At 43.3% G+C, this 24,322-nt stretch overlaps 1 protein-coding gene across 10 annotated transcripts in view; it reads left to right on the top strand.

Annotated features, from left to right (window-relative positions):
- The window catches only part of BRIP1 (BRCA1 interacting DNA helicase 1), a 222,354-nt gene that overhangs the window by 129,349 nt on the left and 68,683 nt on the right, over nucleotides 1-24,322 (top strand). For 4 of the 10 annotated variants that reach the window (XR_014558455.1, XR_014558456.1, XR_014558457.1 and 1 more), the window contains 2 exons: nucleotides 10,491-10,564; nucleotides 15,365-15,464. Coding sequence is in view for 4 of the 10 variants with exons in the window: in XM_083715016.1 (XP_083571142.1) it covers nucleotides 15,365-15,464 (100 nt within the window). In the remaining 6 variants the exon portion in view is untranslated. Of the gene's footprint in view, nucleotides 1-10,490; nucleotides 10,565-15,364; nucleotides 16,067-24,322 lie in introns of those variants that run through there. The other 6 variants (XR_014558454.1, XM_083715016.1, XM_083715014.1 and 3 more) reach the window with 3 other exon arrangements.

Raw genomic sequence — 24,322 nt, 5'->3', positions numbered from 1 at the left:
CACCTGCCTATTCTGGTGAGTTCAGTTATTGAAGTTTACTTTATGTATAAATTTATTATCTTTTCTTTCTTTCTTTCTTTCTTTCTTTCTTTCTTTCTTTCTTTCTTTCTTTCTCTTTCTTTTGCGATCACTCGTAGCCGAGTAAGATTGTCTTCCATAAGCACAAATTTAACAATGAATCCATAAGTGAGTGTGGGGGCCAATTCTGGATCCATATGTCCTTCCACAGTGGGGACATTGGTTCCCAGGCGGGAGTTGATCACAGTGTATAATAATATAATATAATATAATATAATATAATATAATATAATATAATATAATATAATATAATATAATAATATACCGCACCCTGGTATCAGTATTAGTGAGATACTTGAGATATTTGTAATAACTTCAAATAGCCTTTCACATACACCTGTTAGGATTTTCTTTCCTAACAAAATGGAAGGATTCTTCCTCTATCAGAGTAAACATGCAAGCCAATAAATTTGAAATTCCACTTCAGTGGAGAGAGTTTGTTTTACTTACTGCATTTAACAGTCACCCCGTAACTTGCCTTCTCTGAGCAATGGACAAGAAGTGTCAAATCAAATTAAAAACAAAATAACTAAGATGCAGTTTGATTAGCAGCATTGAAACAATTAAAAGGAGCTAAAATCCACACCAGGCAGAAAAGCTATAACCTTAAAAAAAGGGGGGAGTGTAACAGGCGTGTCAAAACTCAGCAAAATGGGATGGAAAGTATCAGATTTTTAAAGCCTGGGAGAATTAAGAAAAAGGTTTTGCCTGGCACCTGAAAGGCGTTCACAAAAGACTTTTTCAAGTACTCTTGACACCATGCACAGTAATTGTGCAAATGGGGCTCAGAGGGATGAATGTGCTAGCTCCACCCTTAAAATGCGCAGGAAACCTTCGTGAGTGAAGGAGGGCTCCCTGCTGTAGCTATCATGCTCATCCCCACAGGGTCCCCCCATATGATTACACTGCAAGGGGGCACTACTGAGAAAGCCCCATCTCCTGTGACCACCCTCCATAGCTCAGATGGCAGGGCACTTTGTGGCTGTGCTGGCTGCAGCTGATGGGGGCTGAAGTTCAGCACCACCTATGGACTAGTGGGATTTGTTATGGCATTGACTTTTATGACACCATCAGATGTCCATGTCATCAGATTCATGAAGTGTTATTCTCAGTTGCCAGGTATGTGTACACATGGACGTATTTTTTAAAATGCAAAGAATTGGGGTCAAATTTATTCAGCATGTGTCTCTCCTTCCTTTCCTCCATTATGGAACGAAGGTGGTGTACGGTAGGAGTGGGCAGAGTGGGTAGGCTTGCTGAATCTACTTTGTTTTTCACTATAATCCCAAGATGCACCAATCAGAGTCAAATGCAAAATAGAGAAACAGCGAAGTGGGCACTATCCTGACCCCTGAATCTAGCAGTGACCTGGACATTGAGTCAGAGGCTGCAGGGGCACTAGATGGAGAGATGAGTCAGGTTCCAGGCTCAAAGTGGACTGATGAACATAAGGAGACCGTTGCGCCTGAAGCTATTGGACAAGAGCCCCCCAGAAGAACTTCTCAGCCCCCAAGAACTTATAGGGCCAGAGCCCAGATCTTCACAAGCACCTTCCTTTGAAGAACCAGATATCTCCCTACACACATCACCAGTCTGGTGGTGGAAGGAGCAAACTAAGATGAAAGCTATAGAATGTAGGAGCAGTGTTCATCTTCAGGCCAGAGAGCTGGCCCTAGGAGCCTCTGATGTTCTCCACAAGGGGGTGGAGCCTGGAAGAGGTAGTCTGGAGACAGATGTTCACAAGGCCTCAGCCAGCTCCCAGTTTTGACAGGCCTGTCCGTGCTCCAGCAACCTTCAACCTAGCCTTGCCCCTCCGGCCTTGTTGCTTTCTCTGTGGGATCTAGCATTGGAACAGAATATGGTGCCCCCGAGAACATCCTCAACCCAGAACTGGAACCCACACACATTTCCTTTTTTACCCAAAGCTTTATTGATTTCAGCAGCCTCATTTAAGGGAAGGAGAGGCTTTTTGTTGCTGGCATTGCTAAATGGTTGGGATTCTGTATCATTGCTTATTTACTGCAAATCACCTGGAGAGCTACCAGTAGGTCCTAATTGTCCTTCTGCCAGCTGCTGGTATATGTGTGGAGACAAGGCACTGTTTTCCCTCTTTCTGCGTAGTTTTAAGAGGTGGAGGCTGAGCTCTGTAAGGGGTCGGCAACCAGCAGCCAAGGAGCCAAACCCGGCCATTGCCAATCACTCTAGTCTCTCTCCAGAGCAATCATCCTGTTTTGTCCGATTTGCAATTTCCACTGCAGTGGTGGGTCAAATGATTGGGGGGGGGTTGTCATGCTAAAAAGGGTGTGCTGGGGGGGCAGGGGTCACTAGGATGTGGAAGAGCAAAACCCAGGTGAGGAAGCAGAGAGTGGGGGGACACTGCCCCACTGTCAAAGGCTCACTGTGGTCACCTGCCAATCGCATTGCTAACTACCTGCGAGACTCTCGGCCCCTGACGTATTGGGTTGGGGGGGGGCTGTACCCCCTTCGAGCCCTGTGGTCCCAAGGTTTCTCCCATCTAAACCCTGAGCAGATGCTTAGCACCATCAAAGTAGCTGGTGGCAATGAAAGTACATTCTGTGGCAATTCAGTGGAAGCCTAAATGTCTGCAAAAGAAGTTGAGCAATAACTAATTGCCAATAATGCAATACTCCCCCCCCCCCAGCATGCTAAGTTAACAGACACCTGAAGGGAAATGCAAAACCATTGACTCTATTTATTCTCAAACAGAATGAACCATCTTTTAAAACTCGAGGCAATGATTTCATGCTGGAGTCTGCCTTTGAAATTTCTTTGCTGGAGATATATTCTTTCCCTTCTGGAGCATAACTTAATATTCCTAAAAGTATATTTGTTTTCCTCCTCAGAGAGAGAGAAGAGGGAGACAAATGCAAACTAACTTCTTAGAGGTATGGGAAGAAGCCATTTCTGCTCCTTTTATAGCCAATTCCTTTTATACAGGAATTGTGGGTCAGACAACCCATTTTCCCTCACAAATACCTGGGGACTGTTGGGATTGCTTGGTTTTGTTTCGGTTTTTTAAAAAATGTGAATCTACCCTTGGAGCGCCACTAATAGTTGCTAGACATCCCCTTTCCTCCTATTCTGTAGATGGTTGGAGATTGTTCCTCTTCTCTTGTGGAGGTTAAAAGATTTAGCACTGATGGGCTCCAGGTTCCCTCTGAATTCCCCTACATGGAGCATTTAGGCGACAGCTTTATTTTGGCTGTCTTTAATGGCACTTGTCAAAACCGCTAACGTCTGGTTGCTGATTGTATTTGCTAACCTCATCATCTCCTCCTGCCACCATCTGCCTTTCCCAACCCTCTTTGTCTGATTCCCTCCCAAGTTGAAACAAAACCTTACCATATGGGACCACCAGACCACCAAATTGATGGATTTATTTATTTTCATGAAGTTTTTTTTTTATTACTGTAAAATCAAAAGTAAAAACAAACGGGGGGAAACCTGATTGAAATTGCTAAACGTAGCAGCAGTAGAGGTTGTATTTTCCTAATGAATAGAGAGCAGATAATGTAGAAAAATAAAAGCAGCAAAAAACTTCATAAAAGCCTATTTTTGCATTTTGGTGGAGGAAGAGAGTTTTGTATATCTGAACTGGATAGATAAGAAATTAAATCCCACCAAATGGCATAGAATTGTTTAGGGTCTTCCTTTCCTTTAGAAATATGTAATTTGTGATTGCTTTTCTCTGCAGTAGCCAGAGCGAGCGATACATCATCTAAATGCACAAACCTGTAAATTTAAATATATAAGCAGTTTTAAATGTTTCATTTCTTTCCTTTTAGTACCCAGAGTTAATTATTGAAGTCATGAATCCCCAGATATACAATGTAATTATTACCATCAGCAAATCCCAACTTGTTAACTGTTCCCACTTTTTTTTAAAAAAAGTATGTCTCTCTCAACCATATATAAGGGTTTGTGACAACATGTGCTTCTCTCTGTTTGGAAACAGGCCAGGGCAGGTTTGTGCATTTAAATGGTGTATCGTGGACTCTGGCTACTGCAGAAAAAATCAAAGTGGACTGATGAACATAATTCTAGATATAGATAGGTAGCCGTGTGGTTCTGCCGTAGTTGAAACAAACAAACAAAAAAAAATCCTTCCAGTAGCACCTTAGAAACCAACTAAGTTTGTTATTGGTATGAGCTTTCGTGTGTATGCATGAAAATACTGGTATCTGAAGAAGTGTCCATGCACACAAAAGCTCATACCAATAACAAACTTGGTTGGTCTCTAAGGTGCTACTGGAAGGATTTTTTTTATTTTGTTGAACATAAGGAGACCATTGCACCTGAGGCTGTTGGACAGGAGCCCCCCAGGGCAACCTCCAGGAAACCCAGAGCAGGGTATGGAAACCATAGCAGGGCACCTGCTTTGCATGCAGAAGGCCACTGATTTAATCCCCTGCATCTCCAGTTAGACTGGGAGAGACTCCTACCTGAACTCCTGGAGAGCAATTGCCAGTCCGTGTCTACACTAAGACAGATAGACCAATGGACTGACTCAATGTAAGGCTTTTTCCTGTGTCCTTGCGCCCACCTTGTCCAACAATAGATATTCAGCAGCAAACTGCATCTGGAGATGGAGGTTCCATGTGGCTCTCATTTGTGTGTGTGTGTGTGTGTGTGTGTGTGTGTGTGTGTGTGTGTGTGAATTAATTCATAGCAAATGAAATCGATTTCATCTATATCTACTCATGTGTACCAGAAAATTGCAACCATCTACGGCTTCTTACCCTGCCAACCTAGCAGTTCGAAAGCACCTCCGGGTGCAAGTAGATAAATAGGGACCGCTTACCAGCGGGAAGGTAAACGGCGTTTCCGTGTGCGGCTCTGGCTCGCCAGAGCAGCGATGTCACGCTGGCCACGTGACCCGGAAGTGTCTTCGGACAGCGCTGGCCCCTGGCCTCTTGAGTGAGATGGGCGCACAACCCCAGAGTCTGGCAAGACTGGCCCGTACGGGCAGGGGTACCTTTACCTTTACCTTTACGGCTTCTTACAACTACGTAACCCCAAAGCTATTGAGTTGTTTGGATTTATTTTAACAATTGGGTGCTGATGAAAAGCCCTGGCTTCAGATCACAATAAGGACATGCAGAATAAATGCAGTGAAATATGCCAGTTCATAAAATACACGCGTGTCAAGAAGAATCTAGATCGCAAAAGGGGGTCTCTGCGGCTTTGAGTTGGAGCTTACGGTGGCTTAAAGGAAATGTCCCGGAGTAGCCAAAATGGACAAGGTTTGCTCTTGCTCCACTGTGTGTTGTTACGGCTTTTGGGATTTAATACAGGAGTTTCAGAATTGCAGGCTTTCTGGCCTAATTTTTCTTTGTAAGATGTAAGGGGGAATAAAATGTGTGCGATGATATTAATTTGCTGTTAACTAATATGGCACAACATCAGTGGGCGACAGTTAATCTATCAAACCCTGCCATGGCCCCTTTCTTGTTGTTTTAATATGTTATAGGGATGAAATGTGTTTTTCAGATATGTTTTATATTTGTACCAGGTAATGGAAAGTACAATATATTATGTGCTTGTACCCTAGAGGGAGGGGGGAATTGTGAGGGAAATAATTGAACATCGTAAATCTTACCCCGCACTTCAGCCTTTCTTTGCCTTCTGTTTTGTATCTCTCATGTAAAGTTCTTAAACCCAGCCTCGTCCATCACGACACGGCCCCTGCTCTGGCATAAATAGTATCCCTGGCCTGGCTCTAAAGAGCTGAACAGGGTGTACTTGGTAGTCTGGGCTCCAACACCATGTCAAAACCTGCTTTTGAAAGCCCTCTCTACAAGTGACCCACTCTGCAGCAATGGGGGGAAGGAGGCGCTCGGGGCAGAAGGCTCCAAGTTCAATCCCTGCGGTCTCCAGGCAGAGCTGGGCAAGACTGCCATCTAAAACCCTTGGCATAAGGCAGCTTCATAGGAACATGCTTAGTTGTTGTTTAGTCGTGTCTGACTCTTCGTGACCCCCTGGACCAGAGCACGCCAGGCACTCCTGTCTTCCACTGCCTCCCGTAGTTTGGTCAAACTCATGCTGGGAGCTTCGAGAACACTGTCCAACCATCTCATCCTCTCTCGTCCCCTTCTCCTTGTGCCCTCCATCTTTCCCAACATCAGGGTCTTTTCCAGGGAGTCTTCTCTTCTCATGAGGTGGCCAAAGTCTTGGAGCTTCAGCTTCACGATCTGCCCTTCCAGTGAGCACTCAGGGCTGATTTCCTTCAGAATGGAGAGGTTTGATCTTCTTGCAGTCCATGGGACTCTCAAGAGTCTCCTCCAGCACCATAATTCAAAAGCATGAATTCTTTGGCGATCAGTCTTCTTTATGGGCCAGCTCTCACTTCCATACATCACTACTGGGGAAACCATAGCTTTTACTATACGGTTGGCAAGGGAACATGCTTAGTTGCTTTCTAATGTTTGTCAACATCTTCCTGGAACTTCTGTGGTTTGCACAAGCAAAATAATCACAGTAAAATTACGGTAAAGGTAAAGGGACCCCTGACCATTAGGTCCAGTCGCGGACGACTCTGGGGTTGCGGCACTCATCTCGCTTTATTGACTGAAGGAGCCGGCATACAGCTTCTGGGTCATGTGGCCAGCATGACTAAGCCGCTTCTGGCGAACCAGAACAGTGCACGGAAACGCCGTTTACCTTCCCGCCGGAGCGGTACCTATTTATCTACTTGCACTTTGACGTGCTTTTGAACTGCTAGGTTGGCAGGAGCAGGGACTAAGCAACAGGAGCTTACCCCGTCGCGGGTATTTGAACCGCCAACCTTCTGATTGGCAAGTCCTAGGCTCTGTGGTTTAACCCGCAGCGCCACCTGCGTCCCCAAGGTAAAATTGCTAGTTCATAAAACACACCAATATTGATCTAGACAGAGGTGACCTAGGTTTTTAAACTCCTAAGTCAGAGTTTACCCATCTAGTTCGGTGTTGTCTTCAGCAGCTTTCCCCACCCTCATGCCCTCTAAATGCCCTCCTTAATGTCCTCAGCCATGTAGGGAGTTGTAGTTCAAAACATCTGGAGGGCACCAAGTTTGGGAAGGTTGGTCAAACAACATCGCTCTTCAACTGGTGGGTTTGGAATCCCACCTCTGAGTCACAGTCTGATCTAAGGTGGGTTGCAACAGCAGCACTCTCACCTCCACATAAATTTATGATAAACAAAATATTAAGGAATGGGTCTCCACTTGCAGGTTTTGGTTAAAGGTGATTCCCGGGTCTGGAAGAATGAAAGAATAGTAGTCTGCACTAAGTCAGAAGTGGTTCTCCAAGGTTTTGCCCAAATCTAGCTGGAGATCCCAGCAATTGAACCTGGTTCCTTCTACATGCCAAGCAGGTGTTCTTTACCACTGATCTGTGGCTTACGGTGACAAAAGGAAGCAGGCAAGTTGTACTATACATTATAGAGGGAGACTGTAGACTCACAGCTGCTGTCCTTGGCAAGAAACATTTGGCTAATGGCTACTTTGGCATCAATATTTTTCTTAATGTTTTGGCAATATACTAATGGCTAAAGTTCAGTTGGAACTAAAACTTTTAAACCTAAACCCACACAGCCCAGGAGCACATGTGAAGCAGCAATAAAAGAAAATAATGGTTTTAAGCATAGACAAAATACCTTTGATTCACTGCTGAGCAACTGCCACCAACCACTGCACATCTGGATTTGGGGAAAGTCTTCCAGGTCAAAAATCACGTCTTCTAGAAATGAAGTATTTCTGATAGCTATTAGGTGTGTGTGCGTGTACATGCATTTCAAATAATGAGGACTATCCACAGACTAATAAATCTGCTTTGGGTATGTTTACATTCAGCCATGTCTCTGAAGAAACCGACAGATCAGATGTTTCAGTTTAGAAACTTTCCATCATGATATGGTGACTATGTGATTCCTTGCACAGTAGGCTTAATAACTTCCTTTTTCTCTCTCCCCCCATCGCTGTTAAGATTTACTACGTAGCTTACCCATGCCCTTATCAGACAGTAATCTTAAAAGGTTTTCCTGTCTTGCTAACAGTGCACTTCGTTTTGAGTTGATGCTGAGTAAATATAATTGAAGAGCAAGTTACATTCCCAAGCATCTGGTGAAGTTCCTCTTAGTTAATCGTTTCTGTGTAGAGATAGATAGATACACACACACAAACAAACAAACAATATGCTGGCCTATGTGATGACTCCAAGGGCGGGGAAAACCTGCACTCTTTATCTGCCCTTCTTTTGCATTCTATTTGATCATCTTGTGGCAACATTACCTGAAGCCGTTCAACTGTGTTAAAATGAGGCAGTGCAATGTCTTTTCAGGATGGGCAAATTTATCAGTTTCTTGTTCTCTCCAGTCAGTTCATTTCCCCACATTTCCCCACCAGTTTGTGATTATTGCTATCATTAAAAAAAAATCCTGATGAAAATTTCTCCAAATACATATATTTTTGCAGCGATTCCCCCTAATATAATGTATTTTGCATGTTAGATTCACTTTTATATGCATTTTATGCACACTTCACTCTAGTATTTGCATTTTTGTATACATGTTGCTTGTTTGGAGAACAGTGTTGCAAAATTCAGAGAAAAGTGAGTTTCAAAATATAGCTGTAGTTCGTTTTGCATACAGCTTCATAAAGTGTGAATTTATCAGGTTTGCCTTTAAATGCAAACTGAACCAGATTTCTTTCCACCCCTAGTTGTCTTAAAAGGCTTTTAGAAAATCTTTTAATGGATCACTTTGTATATGTAGAAAAAGAAACAATGAGCTAGATTAAAAAAACAACTAATCCAATAATTATTAATGGCGCTCAGGCTTCAACTCTGGATTCCCCGAATCATTCTCTCAGCCCAGGTGCTTATTTAGCATGAGAGGAGATTTCATATTGGAGCTTGTTGGATGAGTCCAATATAATGTTCATTCCATGTGCAAAAAGAGCTTTAGGTTTTTTTTCTAAGCAGTTGCCTGCAAATGCTTTTTTAAAACCATTCCTAGTTTCAACAGTTATTGGAGGTTTCTTAACAAAAAAACTAATGTTAGAGCCACTTTTATTGGTGGGGGAAATTTGACCTTCTCGGAAGTTTGTGTAGAGCAGCAGAACTGCACTTCAGTGGCTTTTCATTTTGTTAATAATAATAATAATAATAATAATAATAATAATAATAATAATAGAATGGAATGCTTCCCAGAGTCTTCAGATGTTTCACATGACATACTTACTGATCCTTACAACAGCCCTGCTAGGTAGGTCATGGTGCAGATGAAGAGTTGGAGATAAGAGTCGTTGGGAAGCCTATAGCTCTCCAGATGGTGTTGGCTGTTAGCTCCCATCAGCCTCAGCCAGCATGGTCAGTGGTTGGGGATGCTGGGAGTTGCAGTCCAACACCTGAAGATCTGCAGCCTCCCTTCATCCTAAGTCCACGTAGTAAATCCATAACTGAGTTTCCCCTCCTCTGCTTTTGTAAACCTTGCTGACAATATCAAAGGAATTATTCGTTTGGCATTACTCGACAGCTTTACAGCCAATTCTCTACTAATATATTTATTGGTACACGTAATATATTTATTTGTGTTTTTATCTGGGGGTTTTTTCCTCGTGAACTGCCCCGAGATCTTTTGATGAAGGGTGGTATGTAAATCCAATAAATAAAAAAATAAATTCCCATTCCACCCCACCTTTCTCCCAAGGCGCTGAGGGCATTGTATACAGTTTTTTCCTCCTGTCCGGCTTAATAAGTAGTCAGTCAGCTTGTCCATTTATATACCACTTAATTCTGACTGTCTCTAAGTAATGTACAGTGCTACTTCGGGTTAAGAACTTAATTCGTTCTGGAGGTCCGTTCTTAACCTGAAACTGTTCTTAACCTGAGGTACCACTTTAGCTAATGGGGCCTCCTGCTGCCGCCGCGCTGCCGCCACATGATTTCTGTTCTCATCTTGAAGCAAAGTTCTTAGCCCGGGGTAATATTTCTGGGTTAGCGGAGTCTGTAACCTGAAGCGTCTGTAACCTGAGGTACCACTGTACAGGCAACTCCGGGTTTAGGCACGTCTGAGTGACATGTGATCAAAACCAAACCCAGAAATAGGCCCCAAACATCATAAAGACATAATGTAAAAGGGCAGAGTGGGCTCAGGTGGGCTCTGCCAACGCGTGTTGGGGTCCAGAATGGAGCCCTCCGTGCAAAAGGAGGATTGCCTGTACAGGTAACTCAGCAATATAACAAACATAAAGATTAGTTAAAACCACACAGTGGAAGAGAGAAAATGTGACTTGCTCAGTGAATTAGCTTCATGGCTGAATGAGGATTCGAACTGGGTCTGTAAGGCTGGAACATTCAACTTCTTCACCTAGGGATTTAAGTCATCTAAATTAAGCATTTTTTTTTTCTTTGCAGTCTCCGTGCAGAACCTCCTGGCTGTTCTGAGCCTGTATAGAACAAACCTTGGAAAGTTCTACAGGGTGAGCCAGGTAAATTGATGCTGATATGGCCTTCCCTTGATATATTTATTGTTTCCCCAATCACAAACTTTGTTTTATTCGTATTATACTTTGTCATACCTCAAATGATAATTAACTCTCAATGTATGGGAGAGGTGCTTTCTGAGATGTCAAAGTCTTTTTCAGTTAATAGTTCTGCTGCTTCACTGAGATTTGAACCCATAAATCCCCTACCTCCTCTCTCCTTTTACACTGCAATTCTGCTCAGAAGTAAGCTCATTGATTTCAGTGGGGTTTGCACCCGTCAGGTAAGTGTGTAAAAGATTGCAGCCTCAGGCACTACACCATGCCAACCCATCATAGTGAAATAGATTTGAAATTTTGACCTTTATTCCTCCAGAGTAAATTAAAATTACAGTAACATTACCTCTTTCTGATTATATTTCCTTTATTTTTTTAAATGTGTACTTTACTAAGCTTAGTATGCAAACTGTTACCAGCAAACTAGACCACAATAGCCAGGCCCAATTGCAAACAGATGGCTCTCTCTTGTTCTGACGGCCACATCTTGCCGTAGTGAAAAAACTTGCCCCCACCCTGCTTCCCCAATCCAGTCAAAACATCATTTTTCAGAAGGAAATAACCTTGATAGTTCTGGACTGCCAAGTGAAAATTCTCTAGATGACTGCATGGAATTTATCAAGACTGCTAACCTAAAGAGCACTTAAATTTTCCTGAAAGCTTTAGTATGATACTTGTTTAAGTTGTTCTTGAAGAAAAGGTAGATCTTCAGAGAGAAAACCGACCCCACCTGCACAGGTGTGGACAAGAGAGCACAAGACTCGCATGAGCCACAGATTAATCATGCAGACTTGCTCTCCTGAGCGCCCGCATTTGCAGGAATGAATAATAGACATTAAATGTCTGAGCCATGTAACTCACGCTTGCATAAAGTCAACTCTAAATGCAAACAAACTCTTAAAATCTGGATGTTTTATATTCTCAAGAAGAGAGCAAGAGAGTGACTTAGTCCAGGGTCACTCAGTAAGCTTCATGGCTGAATGAGGATTTGAATTTGGCTCTATGAAGCCTGGACAGTAGAACAATTTCACCCAGGATTGCATGCGCTGACGTCTGCCATCAGCAAAAGGGACTTGGGACCATTGGAAGTCTGCACCCCTTTCCTCCCATGATTAATTCAGGGCAAGTGAGAGACCCAGCGGGGCCCCATGCACCAGCCACGGAAAGAGCAGACACAGGAGCTTGTATTTTCCCTCCCTGCCTGAAACAATGCTAGGTTCTAGGTGTCTGTTGCTCTGGGACTGGTGGGGGGGGGGGGCAGTATAGTCCCATCCATCAGCCAAATAAATGACATTTTTAAAAATTGATGCACTCCACTTTGGGGGACAGTGATTGTCTGAAAGGCAGGCAGGATAACAATATGTAAAATAAATACTGTAAATCAGGCTTCCTCAACCTCGGCCCTCCAGATGTTTTGAGACTACAATTCCCATGATCCCTGACCACTGGTCCTGCTAGCTAGGGATCATGGGAGTTGTAGTCTCAAAACATCTGGAGGGCTGAGGTTGAAGAAGCCTGCTGTAAATAAGTGTTCGGTCTTAGAGCTGGTTCTACCTATTCAGAACAATCTCACAGTGTAGGCCTACTCCAGCTACTGCTGTTTGGAACCCCTGGATAAATTACACACATTTCTCAGGTACCTCAAACTCCTTAGGTCGGTTGGTTTTGCTCAAGCTGGAACTTGCCACATTTGCTTCGAAATTGCATTTTTGGATGAATAGGGTGGGAACTCTCAGAGGGACGGCAACACTCTGGACCCACAGGGGCAGAGGTTATGTGTTTCAATTTATTACTTTTTATTGGATTTGTGCACCTCTCACATTGGAGCCACAAGGCGACTTACGAAAACGTAACAGAATCACAAAATACAAAAACTGACAAGCATAGTCGCGTCCCAAAAACGTTAAACAACCAACTCCTCTGTGATATAAATTAAAGAAAATTCCTCATGCCACAGAAAGAAAATCAGCAACCCCAATACAACGGCCGTTAAGAAAACACCAGCTAGGGAGAAGTGGATGTTCATTGTAAAACCCTAAATGAACTTGTTCTACTGTTAAAACTATTGAAGGGGGTAGGGGAGAAATATTTTTTTAGTGGCTCCAAAAAGATTGTACAGAGGGCAGCCAGGTGAGCTTCCTCAGGGGGAATATACCCCATGGAGGGGCTACCACTCCTGTAAGCTAACAGCGGAGGGAGCACTCTGAGAAGGGCCTCTGGGGAAGATCTTAAGTCCTGGGGAGGTTATCTGCAAACAGAAACCGTGTGCTTTACTGCAGATTTTGCAAAGCCCATGGTAGAGTTGCAGTACCATTAAGTGGCCCGTGGCCCCTCTAGCCCAGGATCCTGCTGTAACATCAGCCAACCACATTATTTGTTAAATTTATATCCCACAACTTCCTTCAAAGGAGCCCAAGGAGCCAAACATGCCAGTACTGAACCAGTGCAGTTAAAAAGATGCCATAGATAGCCATATGAAGCCCACAAGCAGGACCTGAGCATAAGAATAAGAATAATAAATAGCACACTAAAAGGAGATTATTAGTAAGATCTTACCAGCCACTCTGAGCAGCTCCCAACAGAATATTAAAAGCATGATAAAAGATCAAACATTAAAAATTTCCCCAAACAGGGTTGCTTTCAGATGTCTTCTAAAAGTCAGATAGTTGTTTATTTCCTTGACATCTGATGGGAGGGCGTTCCACAGGGCGGGCGCCACTACTGAGAAGGCCCTCTGCCTGGTTCCCTGTAACATCACTTCTCGCAGGGAGGGAACCACCAGAAGGCCCTCGGCGCTGGACCTCAGTGTCCAGGATGAACGATGGGGATGGAGATGCTCCTTCACCACCTTCCTCCTGCGCTTTCCAGAAACTGGCATTCAGAGGCATACTGTCTCTAACAGTGAAGGTAGAACATCAGCAGTCATTGATACTCCCTGAGTTTGTATGATCCTCTTTTGAAGCCTCTCATGGGAGTGATTTCTCTTCCAAAATTACCAGTGTCCGTTTTGTCTACTGGATGACTTAGTAGCCGGACTGCTAGCTGACAATTGTGAAGCATAAAAAGGTAAAGGAACCCCTGACCATTAGGTCCAGTCGTGGCCAACTCTGGGGTTGTGGCGCTCATCTCGCTTTACTGGCCGAGGGAGCCGGCGTACAGCTTCCGGGTCATGTGGCCAGCATGACTAAGCCACTTCTGGTGAACCAGAGCAGCACATGGAAATGCCATTTACCTTCCCGCCAGAGCGGTACCTATTTATCTACTTGCACTTTGACGTGCTTTTGAACTGCTAGGTTGGCAGGAGCAGGGACTGAGCAACGGGAGCTCACCCCGTCATGGGGATTCAAACCGCCAACCTTCTGATCAGCAAGTCCTAAGCTCTGTGGTTTAACTCACAGCACCACCCGCGTCCCATTGTGAAGCATACATATCGACAAAATGATGATTGCAGCAGCATATCTGGTGCGTAAGCAACCTTTGCATTGTAACCCTGCCGTGTTTATGGCACATATCTGGTTAGAGCAACACACACGCCCCCCCCCCCAACCTCTGCCCGTTTCACTTTCAGCTTGTCATTGGACAAAACCCATACCTTGGCAAATGCATTTAACCTCAACTTTAAACACTCTCTTCACAACATTTTAACACTGATTGCACCTTGGGGGTTTAGCTCAGCAGGCTTCATGTGGATTAGTAATAGCACATGCAAAGTGAACTGACAGTAAAACTTTCACTTGCATTTGGCTGGGCCCCGTGTAAACGCGATCCTGATGAAGTGTGACTAAATCCCCAGCTAAAAATTTTGCCTCCTTTTGCTTGTTTGGAAAGGGGTATTATGTAATGGTATTGAGTGCCCTGCGAATAACTGAGATCTTTCCCTCTCACTAAGGGATTGTATATGCCGATGTATATGTGCGTTCTTGTAATTCAAGATACGTAGTCTATTAAAATGGCACAGAATGTTATCACTGAAACCTAATGGAAAGAAAAGTGTTTGGTTTTCACTACCCCTGCAACTCCAGGAATCGTGCGCCTTTGAAAAATCTGAATATAATTCTTCTTATTCTCATGCTTCGACCCCCAGTTGGGAATTGCTGCTCCCAACTCTCTCTAGGGTGTTTTATTATTAAATGATTCTCACCCTATAAATCTCATGTTGAGTGAAATCCTTAAGTTTTTTTGCCATTTCCCTAAATTGAGTATCTCCTATTGCACTGGAACAAACTTTTTTTTCTTCAGCTTTACACATTTTAGTTTTCTCTGCATAAACGATCTGGTCAAGTATATTGTGAATCATATGGTGAGAAGGTGGATCAATTTCCCTAACACTGTGGCTTATCAACTTTGAATTTTGCACTCACACTGAATATATTTGTTTATTCGTATTTATTTTCTTCCATCTACAAATTACTTCCTATGGAAATTCTTGAAGTCACAGAACAATAAAAACGTATATAAAATAATTTCATGGAACCACTTCCTAGTCCTCAAGAACACCGGCACCAAAAGATTTGGGTTCAGACCAAAAAACAACATTATAGTATGTGTCTGTGAAGTTCTAGGTCTGCTCATGTGAAAGGGGTCTACTCATAAGTAAGCAATCTCTGAAGCTCTCTTACTACCTGCAGCTGTGTGGTTCAGGAGGCCAGAGCATATAATGTCTCCCTCTTGAGCCTTCCAGTAGCTGGGGTAAAACACAATTCACTTGTTCTGTAGATCTTTGTTCCTGATCCTAGTGTTCCCTCCTAGGCTGTTTCCTGGCAATTGCTTTTGGATCGTGTTTGGACCTAGACTGACCATCTGCGCTTTGTTTGGACTGCATTGCTCCAGCACTACCCTGCCTGTGTCGGTGAGTACTTTGATGAGAGCCTTAGACCTTTTGAAACAGGGACCCTAGCCTATACAGGAGCGTGACAATCACAATATACAGCAAGGTGTGAAATTTGAAGCATAGTTGCGTTTGGGTTTGGATATTGTTTTGGGAAGTGCCAATGATGCTGGTTTTAATTAAAACGTGGACTGAACCAAATCTCTCCCCCATTTCTTTTTTGTAGTCCAGTAGCATCTGGAGACCCACAGTTAGGGGTACGATGAGAGGGAAAGAATATTAAACCAGATTAAGTTTTGAAGTGTAGATATTCGTACACCTTTACTCACTCAGCTTCCAATTATTGTTATTCTTCCTAATGAGATTGTGTGCTGGCACTTCCTTAACACCAATCTTATATTTGCTACATATGGAAGCTAATTGCCATGCTAGCTGAGGGCCCACTAGAATGGTAGACCCCAATTGCTCAAATAGAGGAATTAGTTCTTGGCTAATTCCAGTATGATCGTGCCTGATGAACACCACATGGGATAAAGGTTTAGACTTGAACTTTATTGTCTACAACTTCCCAAATTTTCTGGTGATGTTCTTGGCTCAAAAAATCAAAATACATTTAAAGATGCATATTTTGAGAGTGTGTGCAGTGCTTTTGTTTTTCAAAGACATATATTTCAAAATAATCTCAGATCAACACAGAAATGGAATAGAATGGACTTAAGGGTGAAACTTGGCCCAGATGGGAAATGGGTTGATTCCTCATCCACTTCTTCCTCCCTCTCTTCTGCCTGTTATCTCTTCATATCTTGCCTTTCTTTTTGCCAAGAGAGCTGTTAAGTCAGCTTTGCAGTTCCCTAGTGGTCCCACAAAAGGCTTTTTGATTTTGCACTGGGCCTTTGTTACCAAATGAGGGTAACCAAATGCCCAAGATATCACCCACCCCTCTGATTGGTATTGGGCTCAGCTGCTCTGATGTAACAACCTGTGATGCCACAGTGAGCCTACATATAGCTAGCAGCAAAAACTTTTCTGAGCTTCAAGGGCAGGTTCCCCTTCTAAATCAGGGGGTGGGGAATCTGGTGTCCTCCAAATGCTGTTGGGACTCCCATCAGTTCCAGCCAGCATGGCTAACAGTCAGGAATGATGGGAGGTGGAGTCCAAGGCATTTGGTGGTTACCAGGGCAGTGAAAGCTGCCCTGTAGCAGTCTCTCTTCTCCAAGAGCTGCATACACTCAGCTGTGTCCCCGTAACTCCTAGAAACTCTTTTACAGACTCGTCTTGGAAGTACTTTGCGTAACTCTTCCCACTAGCTTATTGGCATGTGCTTCCGTTCCATATGGCTGCAAGGGTTTGGCCCGGGGGGTCTAGTATTGATAAAAGGATTTTCTGGCTAGTTTATTTCTCACATATCCCCTTTAATATCCATTTTGGATGTAAGAGGTTTATAGAGAAGGAAGAAAATAAATCCATCAGGACGGTATAATAAAAATAATAACTATACTACAGATTGTAAAAATTTTGTTAGCATACCAAAGTTGTCTGCTCCTCAGTTTTATTTTATTTTTTTATTCCACCACATATTCCTATTAACTGTGTTTTATGCCGGGTAGTCTGATGTGAATTGGATATTAATTTGCCTCCTGTGCTTTGGAGGAGAATGTAGTTTAATATAGTTACTCTCTATGGTTAAAGTTGCTCTCTAAAATGCTCACTCACCTCTAGAATGAACCCTATTTGGCTGGAACGGGGTCTCTTACTATTATTATTATTATTATTATTATTATTATTATTATTATTATTATTATTTTAAAATTCATATATTCCCCTTGTACTTGTTGGTGACTTGTTAAGCAGATTCCTATTTTTATTTGTAAACTGCCTTGATTGCCTGCGTCCAGATAAATAAGCTAAAGAGCGGAAGCTTTCAGTCTCCACCAGGACAAGGGAGGGATGGAGAGACCTAGCTCAGTGGCAGGGAATCTCCTTGGAATGCAGAAGGTCTCCGATTCAATCCCTGGCATCACCAGGGAGGGATGGGAACGCTCCCTGTGTGAAACTATGGAGAGCCACTGGTCATCAGTGCAGGCAGTAGCAAGTGAGATGGACCAGTGGCCTTACTTGGGATGAGGCAGCTTCCTATGTGAACAGAAAGTTCGCTCTTATAGCAGGAAACCATCATTTCCTGTTACATCTGCACCAAGCTAACCTGAGCAGAAGATTAAATAAAAAACGAAACCCAAATGAAAACAGCAATAAAAAGAGCATCATTTTAAAAGTTAACTACACTTCCCCATGGGATCCAAACTCAATATTGTGGCTTTGTTTAAACTATAGTCGGGAGGTGGGTGGGGAATAGTCAGGTTCAAACCATTGTTTTTAGTTTGTTATGTTAGGTTGTACGCCTTGCTTTTGCTTCTCATTTTATGTTTACTTTTATTGTATCTTGCTACTTCATTAGCCCCTCTGGGAACATAAGTTTATATCCAAGATATTTGATATACATTATGTAAATAAATCCAACTACATTCGTTTGCAGAAAGGACTGGTGGTTGGAGGGAAATGGCCGCACAGTTTCACATAGCTTGCTCTGTTGTGTCTTTTTGAGGCTATCTAGAAAAACTCCACAATTTAGAAATCGTACTAATTCGAAGAAAACTCTTTTAAATACTGTGACTTTGAACATGTATTTTGGGGGAGGGGGAGGGGGCGGAGACACACAGGATCTGACTTGCTGAGTTTCCTCCCCCGGCTGCTGCCAACCCTTTATGTACATGCTTTAATGTGTTGTTTAAAGGTAATCCTCCCATTGTTTCCTTTGCCCTTTCGGTGTGTTTTGTTTGGTGTGACTACTGTATATTTTCATTGATGCAACACTTCATGTCTTGCTGGAAGAGATCATGGCTAAACACTTTTAATCCAACAAAATACAACATCGTTGGCTCTGAACTGCTATTGATCTCTTCTTTTTGAAGAAAGCCCTCCCCTCCTTTCCCTTCCTTGTGTCCTTAAGTGCTGTGAAAATACGGAGGAAAAACTGGTAATTGTTAGTAACAGGATCTGGCGGCATTAGAACTTGTATGTCATTCATCTTCAGAGGATTAGAGCAGGTATGAGCTCACAGGCTAAAAGACAGTACACGATAAGATAGATATTTTTTAAAAGAAGGAGCCCAAACGCGATTATTGATAGGATTCACAATAGGAGATTTAAGTATTTTAGTGCTAACAACAGGAGTCGGGGAGGCACATACACCACCCTGGGAGAGGCTGGTTGCCTTGTCAAAGAGCGTCCTAGTTCAAATGAAGAGCAAAGCTTGAGATCAAATACCTTCTCCAGCTACGGCTTAGCGCAGGTGTTTACTTTCATCAGCCTCTTTGACTAAGGTCACAATGAATGATGTGTTTGATTTTGTGTGTGTGTGTTAGAAAGGCATTGAGTGGGTAGGGAACACTGGCTGCTACCAAAGAGCAAGGTTAATGCTTAACCAAACTGGAGATGACATCTGTCTTTCATGCAAAGATGAGTCACCGCTAAGTTGCTCTTAAGCCAATAAAAGAGAGCAGTGTCTGCTGAAAAGCAAAGACATGTTCGGGCACCGAGGAGGGGAACTTGGAAGTGGTGAGCTAATTGCTGCGCAAAATTAGTGTTCAGAGCAGTCAGTCAGTTGACAGATGAGGACAAGAGAAAGCACGATGTGTTGCTTAGAGGAGAGGGAGGCAGTATGGACTCCTGTGTCGTATTGAGGCCGTGTGATCTGTTAGACTTATCTGCCTTTAATTCAGAGGTGGGAAGCCTCAGGCCCAGTTACTGAAAGCAGCCCTCCAGGCCTCTCTATCTGGCCCTCAGGGCTCTTCTCTAACCACGTCTATCACCCAAGCCACATTCTTCTCCAGCCCAGCCACACACCCTCCTCAAGTGTTTTTGCCTGGCTGGGATGTGTCTTTGAACTACGATAATACCACTTGCTTGCCCCGATGGAGGGGTGGGAGTTGAGAAACCTCTGGCTTTTGTGTGGCTGGGAAAAGGTAAGTGTCACATCAATTGCCCCAGCCACTTTGGCCTCTGTCCCTGCCCATCTTTGGCAAGTGGCCCTCCTAAGGTTGCTTATGGGAGAATGCAGCCCACTGGCTGAAACAGGTCCATGACCGCTGCCCTAGTTCGCCAACAACCAGTGTAATCATCTTTGCTCCCAGTGTGGTGTAGTGGTTAAGAGCGGTAGACTCATAATCTGGGGAACCGGGTTCGCATCTCCGCTCCTCCACATGCAGCTGCTGGGTGACCTTGGGCTAGTCACACTTCTTTGAAGTCTCTCAGCCCCACTCACCTCACAGAGTGTTTGTTGTGGGGGAGGAAGGGAAAGGAGAATGTTAGCCACTTTGAAACTCCTTCGGGTAGTGATAAAGCGGGATATCAAATCCAAACTCCTCCTCCTCTTCTTCTTCTTCTTCTTTACATGGGACCTAGCTAAGCTGCCTCCAACTTAGGTTCATGCAGAGAGAGTCCCTTGAAGTCTGTTACACATATTGGGTGTTGGCAACGCCTGACCATGTCCCCATTACATGAGCTGCCTCTGAGCTAGCCAGTTGCATGCGAAAGTGCACCTAATCGCCAATATTTCCACAGTTTTCATATCACCCTTGGTCTAATTTTCCCAAAAGCCACCCAGAATCTGGCATCAACTTTGATACAGCCACTTTGCCATAGGCTAGGAGACAGAACATCATATACTTTCCCCCTGGACTGATGGAAAAGAATCAACCCCAGATTATTCAACTCCCCAATTTCCTAGTAAATGAAAGGAGTGTTGCCAATTCTTCGGTGAACTTTACTGAATATTTAATTCCCAGTTTTCCAGTTGGAAACCATTCTGGGTTTTGCTTGGTCTCAGTATAGGGGCATGGCCTGCATGCAAGCAAAATGGTGGCTTATATCCAATTCTCCCAAAGCCTTGGGGCTATAAGTGAACCAGGAGCTAACTAAACAGCGTGGAGATTGCTCCTAGAAAGAGCTGACTGTAGGTCCAGAAAGTAGACTGGAGGGGAGCTAAAATTCATTGAGTCAGTACTAACCAAGAGTGGAGCCTGGCCCTGACAGAACTGTCAGACGAGGAGAGTGATGCAAATATGGTGTGCGGCAGCAATAAATCAGACAAGAGCGGGAAATTGACTAGCATTTTGACAGAGCCAGATGAAACTGATACATAAGTCTAGAAGCTCCATAAAGCCCTTATCAATTTTTAAAGGCCATTTTGGGCTCACTTTGCATCTTTGCTCGTAGAAATGTAATAGGGGCTGGTGATATCAACAAGGGCCAAATAACTTGCTGGATAGAAGTCATTGCCCTTTACAGAGTCCAACATCATGGGCCAGACTGGCTGACCTTGTTGAAACATGCAGTTTTCTAGATCTTTGGAAAGACTTAGAGTATTGAGTATCAGTCCTTGACTTGAAACTGAACTCCAGAAGTGATCTAAATGTCTGTAATTGACTACCTTATTCCAGTTCAGACTATCCATCCATCTAGCCCAGTTTTGTCTATTCTAACTGGCAATGGCTGTCTAGTCTCTGGCAGAGAATCTTCCCCATCACCTTTAACTGAAAGGCACCAGGACTTCGTACATGGAAAGCATGTTCTCTGCCCCTCTGATGGAAGAGGTGGGTGGTGTCGAAATGGACGTGGAAAATAATTGAGCGAGCCCTGTGGAAGACTTGTGTTATGTATTGGAGTGTCAGCATGAAAAAATGTGCAGATGTGATCTGCTAGCGCACAAGCCGGGTTAAGTACATTAGATTTGCTTATGCAGGACAAAACGTTATGGCTCATGCATAATATAGCGCCTTTCTCTGGCTCTTTACTTCATAAGAGTCAATCCTTCTTTTCTTTTTTATCACTCCACTGCATTACAGGCTGAAGGAATAATAGCTAGCGACGATTGCTTCCAGACTTTTATTTTTACACTTTCAAGGACTGGGGGTGGAGAGGGTTGAATAAAGCTGACCTTTGTGTTCATTTGACGATGTTAAGCCAAAAAAGTTCCCCGTGAATGCTTCTAAGCTGCAAGCTTCTATCTTCCTGCTCTCACCTCCTGTTATTAACTCAGCTATGTTTCTATCCCAGCCACCACCATCCAGATTATTATTAAAATGATTCATTCACTGCCTTTGAACCAGAAGCTACCAAGACAACGTAATACATATTAAGACAATCCCCTAAAACATTAAACACCAAAAATTAATATAATCATTTACAGTGGTACCTCGGGTTGCATATGCTTCAGGTTACATACACTTCAGGTTACAGACTCCGCTAACCCAGAAATGGTGCTTCAGGTTAAGAACTTTACTTCAGGATGAGAACAGAAATCGTGCTCTGGTGGTGTGGTAGCAGCAGGAGGCCCCATTAGCTAAAGTGGTGCTTCAGGTTAAGAACAGTTTCAGGTTAAGTACGGACCTCTAGAACGAATTAAGTACTTAACCTGAGGTACCACTGTATATTCCACCATCAAACCAGAAGTTATCAAGGCAGCATACAACATAAAATAATCCATTAGAACACATATTAAACACCATTAGAGAATAAAAAGTACTGGTACATCTACCATATCTAATGAACAATACACTACTAAGAGATGTGGATCAATTGTCTGACAGTGTAAAGCAGGAACATGGGAAACTGCTACATTAATAAATAAATGCCAAGTATTGAATCTAGGGCCACCAATGCAAAGCCAGTGCTCTGCCACTGAGCTATAGTCCTTTCCCGGTAGTCCAGTGATATTCGTGGCTGAACAGGGATCTGGTGATCCCAGACTAAACACCCTGTTCTAGCACGGCAGCCTTACATGTGTGTTTTACAAGCGTATGATAAAACTGTATGTAGCCTTCTCTGCATCTAGCATTTGGGGCTTTGCAAAGCATATAGGTGTTCTTCTTTGGGGCTGCTGTCTTTTCAGGACTCAGTAATTTATGGGGAAAGTAGACGAGGACAGAAGGGCATGCCAAAAGAAACCATGAAGGAATCAAGAGATGGGTGTTTGCTAATAGTTCCGCAACAACATTTAACGAGATTCACACGCCTCTTGGAAAAGAGGTAGGAATTCAAATAATGGAAAATTGCAATATCAATACAAACAGCTGTAAAACTGAGTGCCAGAGGAGGGAGAAGGAACATCAGTTTAAGGACGGGGGGGATATCTCTGGTTGCTATTTGAGAACTAGTCTAATGTTGTTGCACTGCCCGGAGGCAGGGGCAGTACACTATAACCCCGCCTTACATGTTGACATGCCAGCTCTAAAGAACATCAAGGCAGTAAAAATTGTATGTGAAGAAATGTGGGCCATGGCTCCCAGTTAGTTATTGTCCAAGATTTATGATGATGCTGATGGTGAGTGACTTGTGATCATTGTAAACAGGTGCCATATGGATTCCTATTGATTGGCAGCAGAAATCCAAGCCATGTCAATCACATGGCACATAATTTTGGGGTTTTTTAAAAGTATTTTTTAAATGTCACTAAGATCGTACGTTTGGAAGCTTCACAAGATGGCTGAGGACAGGAGTGGATAGGGGGCCGAGTAAGCTTTTGGTGTGGTTTACAGGTTCAATACCAGGAAGGGGAGTTTAGGGCAGAGGAAAGGAGTAAAGCATTCACATATAATGCTGGTCACTCAGAAAAGGAGGCTTAATTTAAGCAATCGCTAATCACTCTCATAGGCCCAATTTTGCAGTTGGGTGTGTGTGTGTGTGTGTGTGTGTGTGTGTGTGTGTGTGTGTTTGTTTATGTTGCCACCTGTTACATTATTTCTTTATGGCTGCATCTTTCAGTATGGTTCCTTTAAATACATATGTGCTGCTCTTGAGTAGCTGAACTGATCTGCAGCCATAGTAATCCTGCAGGATAATACATATATGTGAGGTGCTATTTTAGATACTAGAATTGGTTGCAATCTCTGTAATCCTACAAGTACATCTGATTATGGAATAAAATAAAATGGGATATGTTGTGTGCTGCAAAACCATTTTAGATGTGAAAGTAAATGGGAAGAACTGAAGCACAGTTGACACTTTTGCACAGCCACATCCCTTCCAAGGTTATACAATAATCTAATTTTTGTTGTTGTTGTCTGTCTCAAGAGACAATGGAGGGCGCCTCTGGGGGTGAAGTCAAACTGCTCCGTTAGCAGCACAAAACAGTAATAATAATTAGGGATGCATTGCAACAATCAATGCAGGTGTTCATGTTTTGCCTTTCATGTAGGCCTACTATTTTCTCTGTGGGTACATGGGCAAATGATTTAGAGTGCTGCAATATTGTCTTTTGAAGTTACTTGTGCTTTCTGTGAATTCCCATTGTATGTAACAGAACTTGCACTATTCTCTTGAAAGTGAAGCACCTTGTGTTTTCAGTCTTCCTCAATGGTAAGCTAAAAAACAGTAGCTGAAAAGCTCCCATTTCATGGTGATTGGACAGCTCTAGGACACTGGGGACAGAGACCCTGCTGCAGAAATAGTAACAGGTCTTAGACCCTCTGCAACCCTCAACCACTACACAAATGGACTACAACTCCCATCAGACGCAGCCATGCTGACTGCACAAGATCAACATCAGATAAAATAGAGAAGCACAGGAAACCAGAACTCAGGTGAACCATGAATACCTGGGGTGGGGAAGCCTATGGTCCTTCAGATATTTGTTGGGCTTCCTCTCCCATCATCCTTGGCCCAGCCAGTGATGAGAGTTGTAGTAGTTCAACAACACCTGGAAGGCCGCAAGTTCTCCATCCTAGCTGAATATTGCCCCCCCCCCCCTTTCCACCTTTTAATAAATCATTTAAAATTATGCATTTAGGAACAAGTTGCTGCCATCCTGGCCATGCTTATTG

This window comes from Podarcis gaigeae (genome assembly GCF_964106915.1).
Source record: "Podarcis gaigeae genome assembly, chromosome: 15".
Classification (NCBI taxonomy): domain Eukaryota; kingdom Metazoa; phylum Chordata; class Lepidosauria; order Squamata; family Lacertidae; genus Podarcis; species Podarcis gaigeae.
Note: the sequence above shows the minus strand (reverse complement) of the source record. Positions and strands in the feature narration are given on the sequence as shown.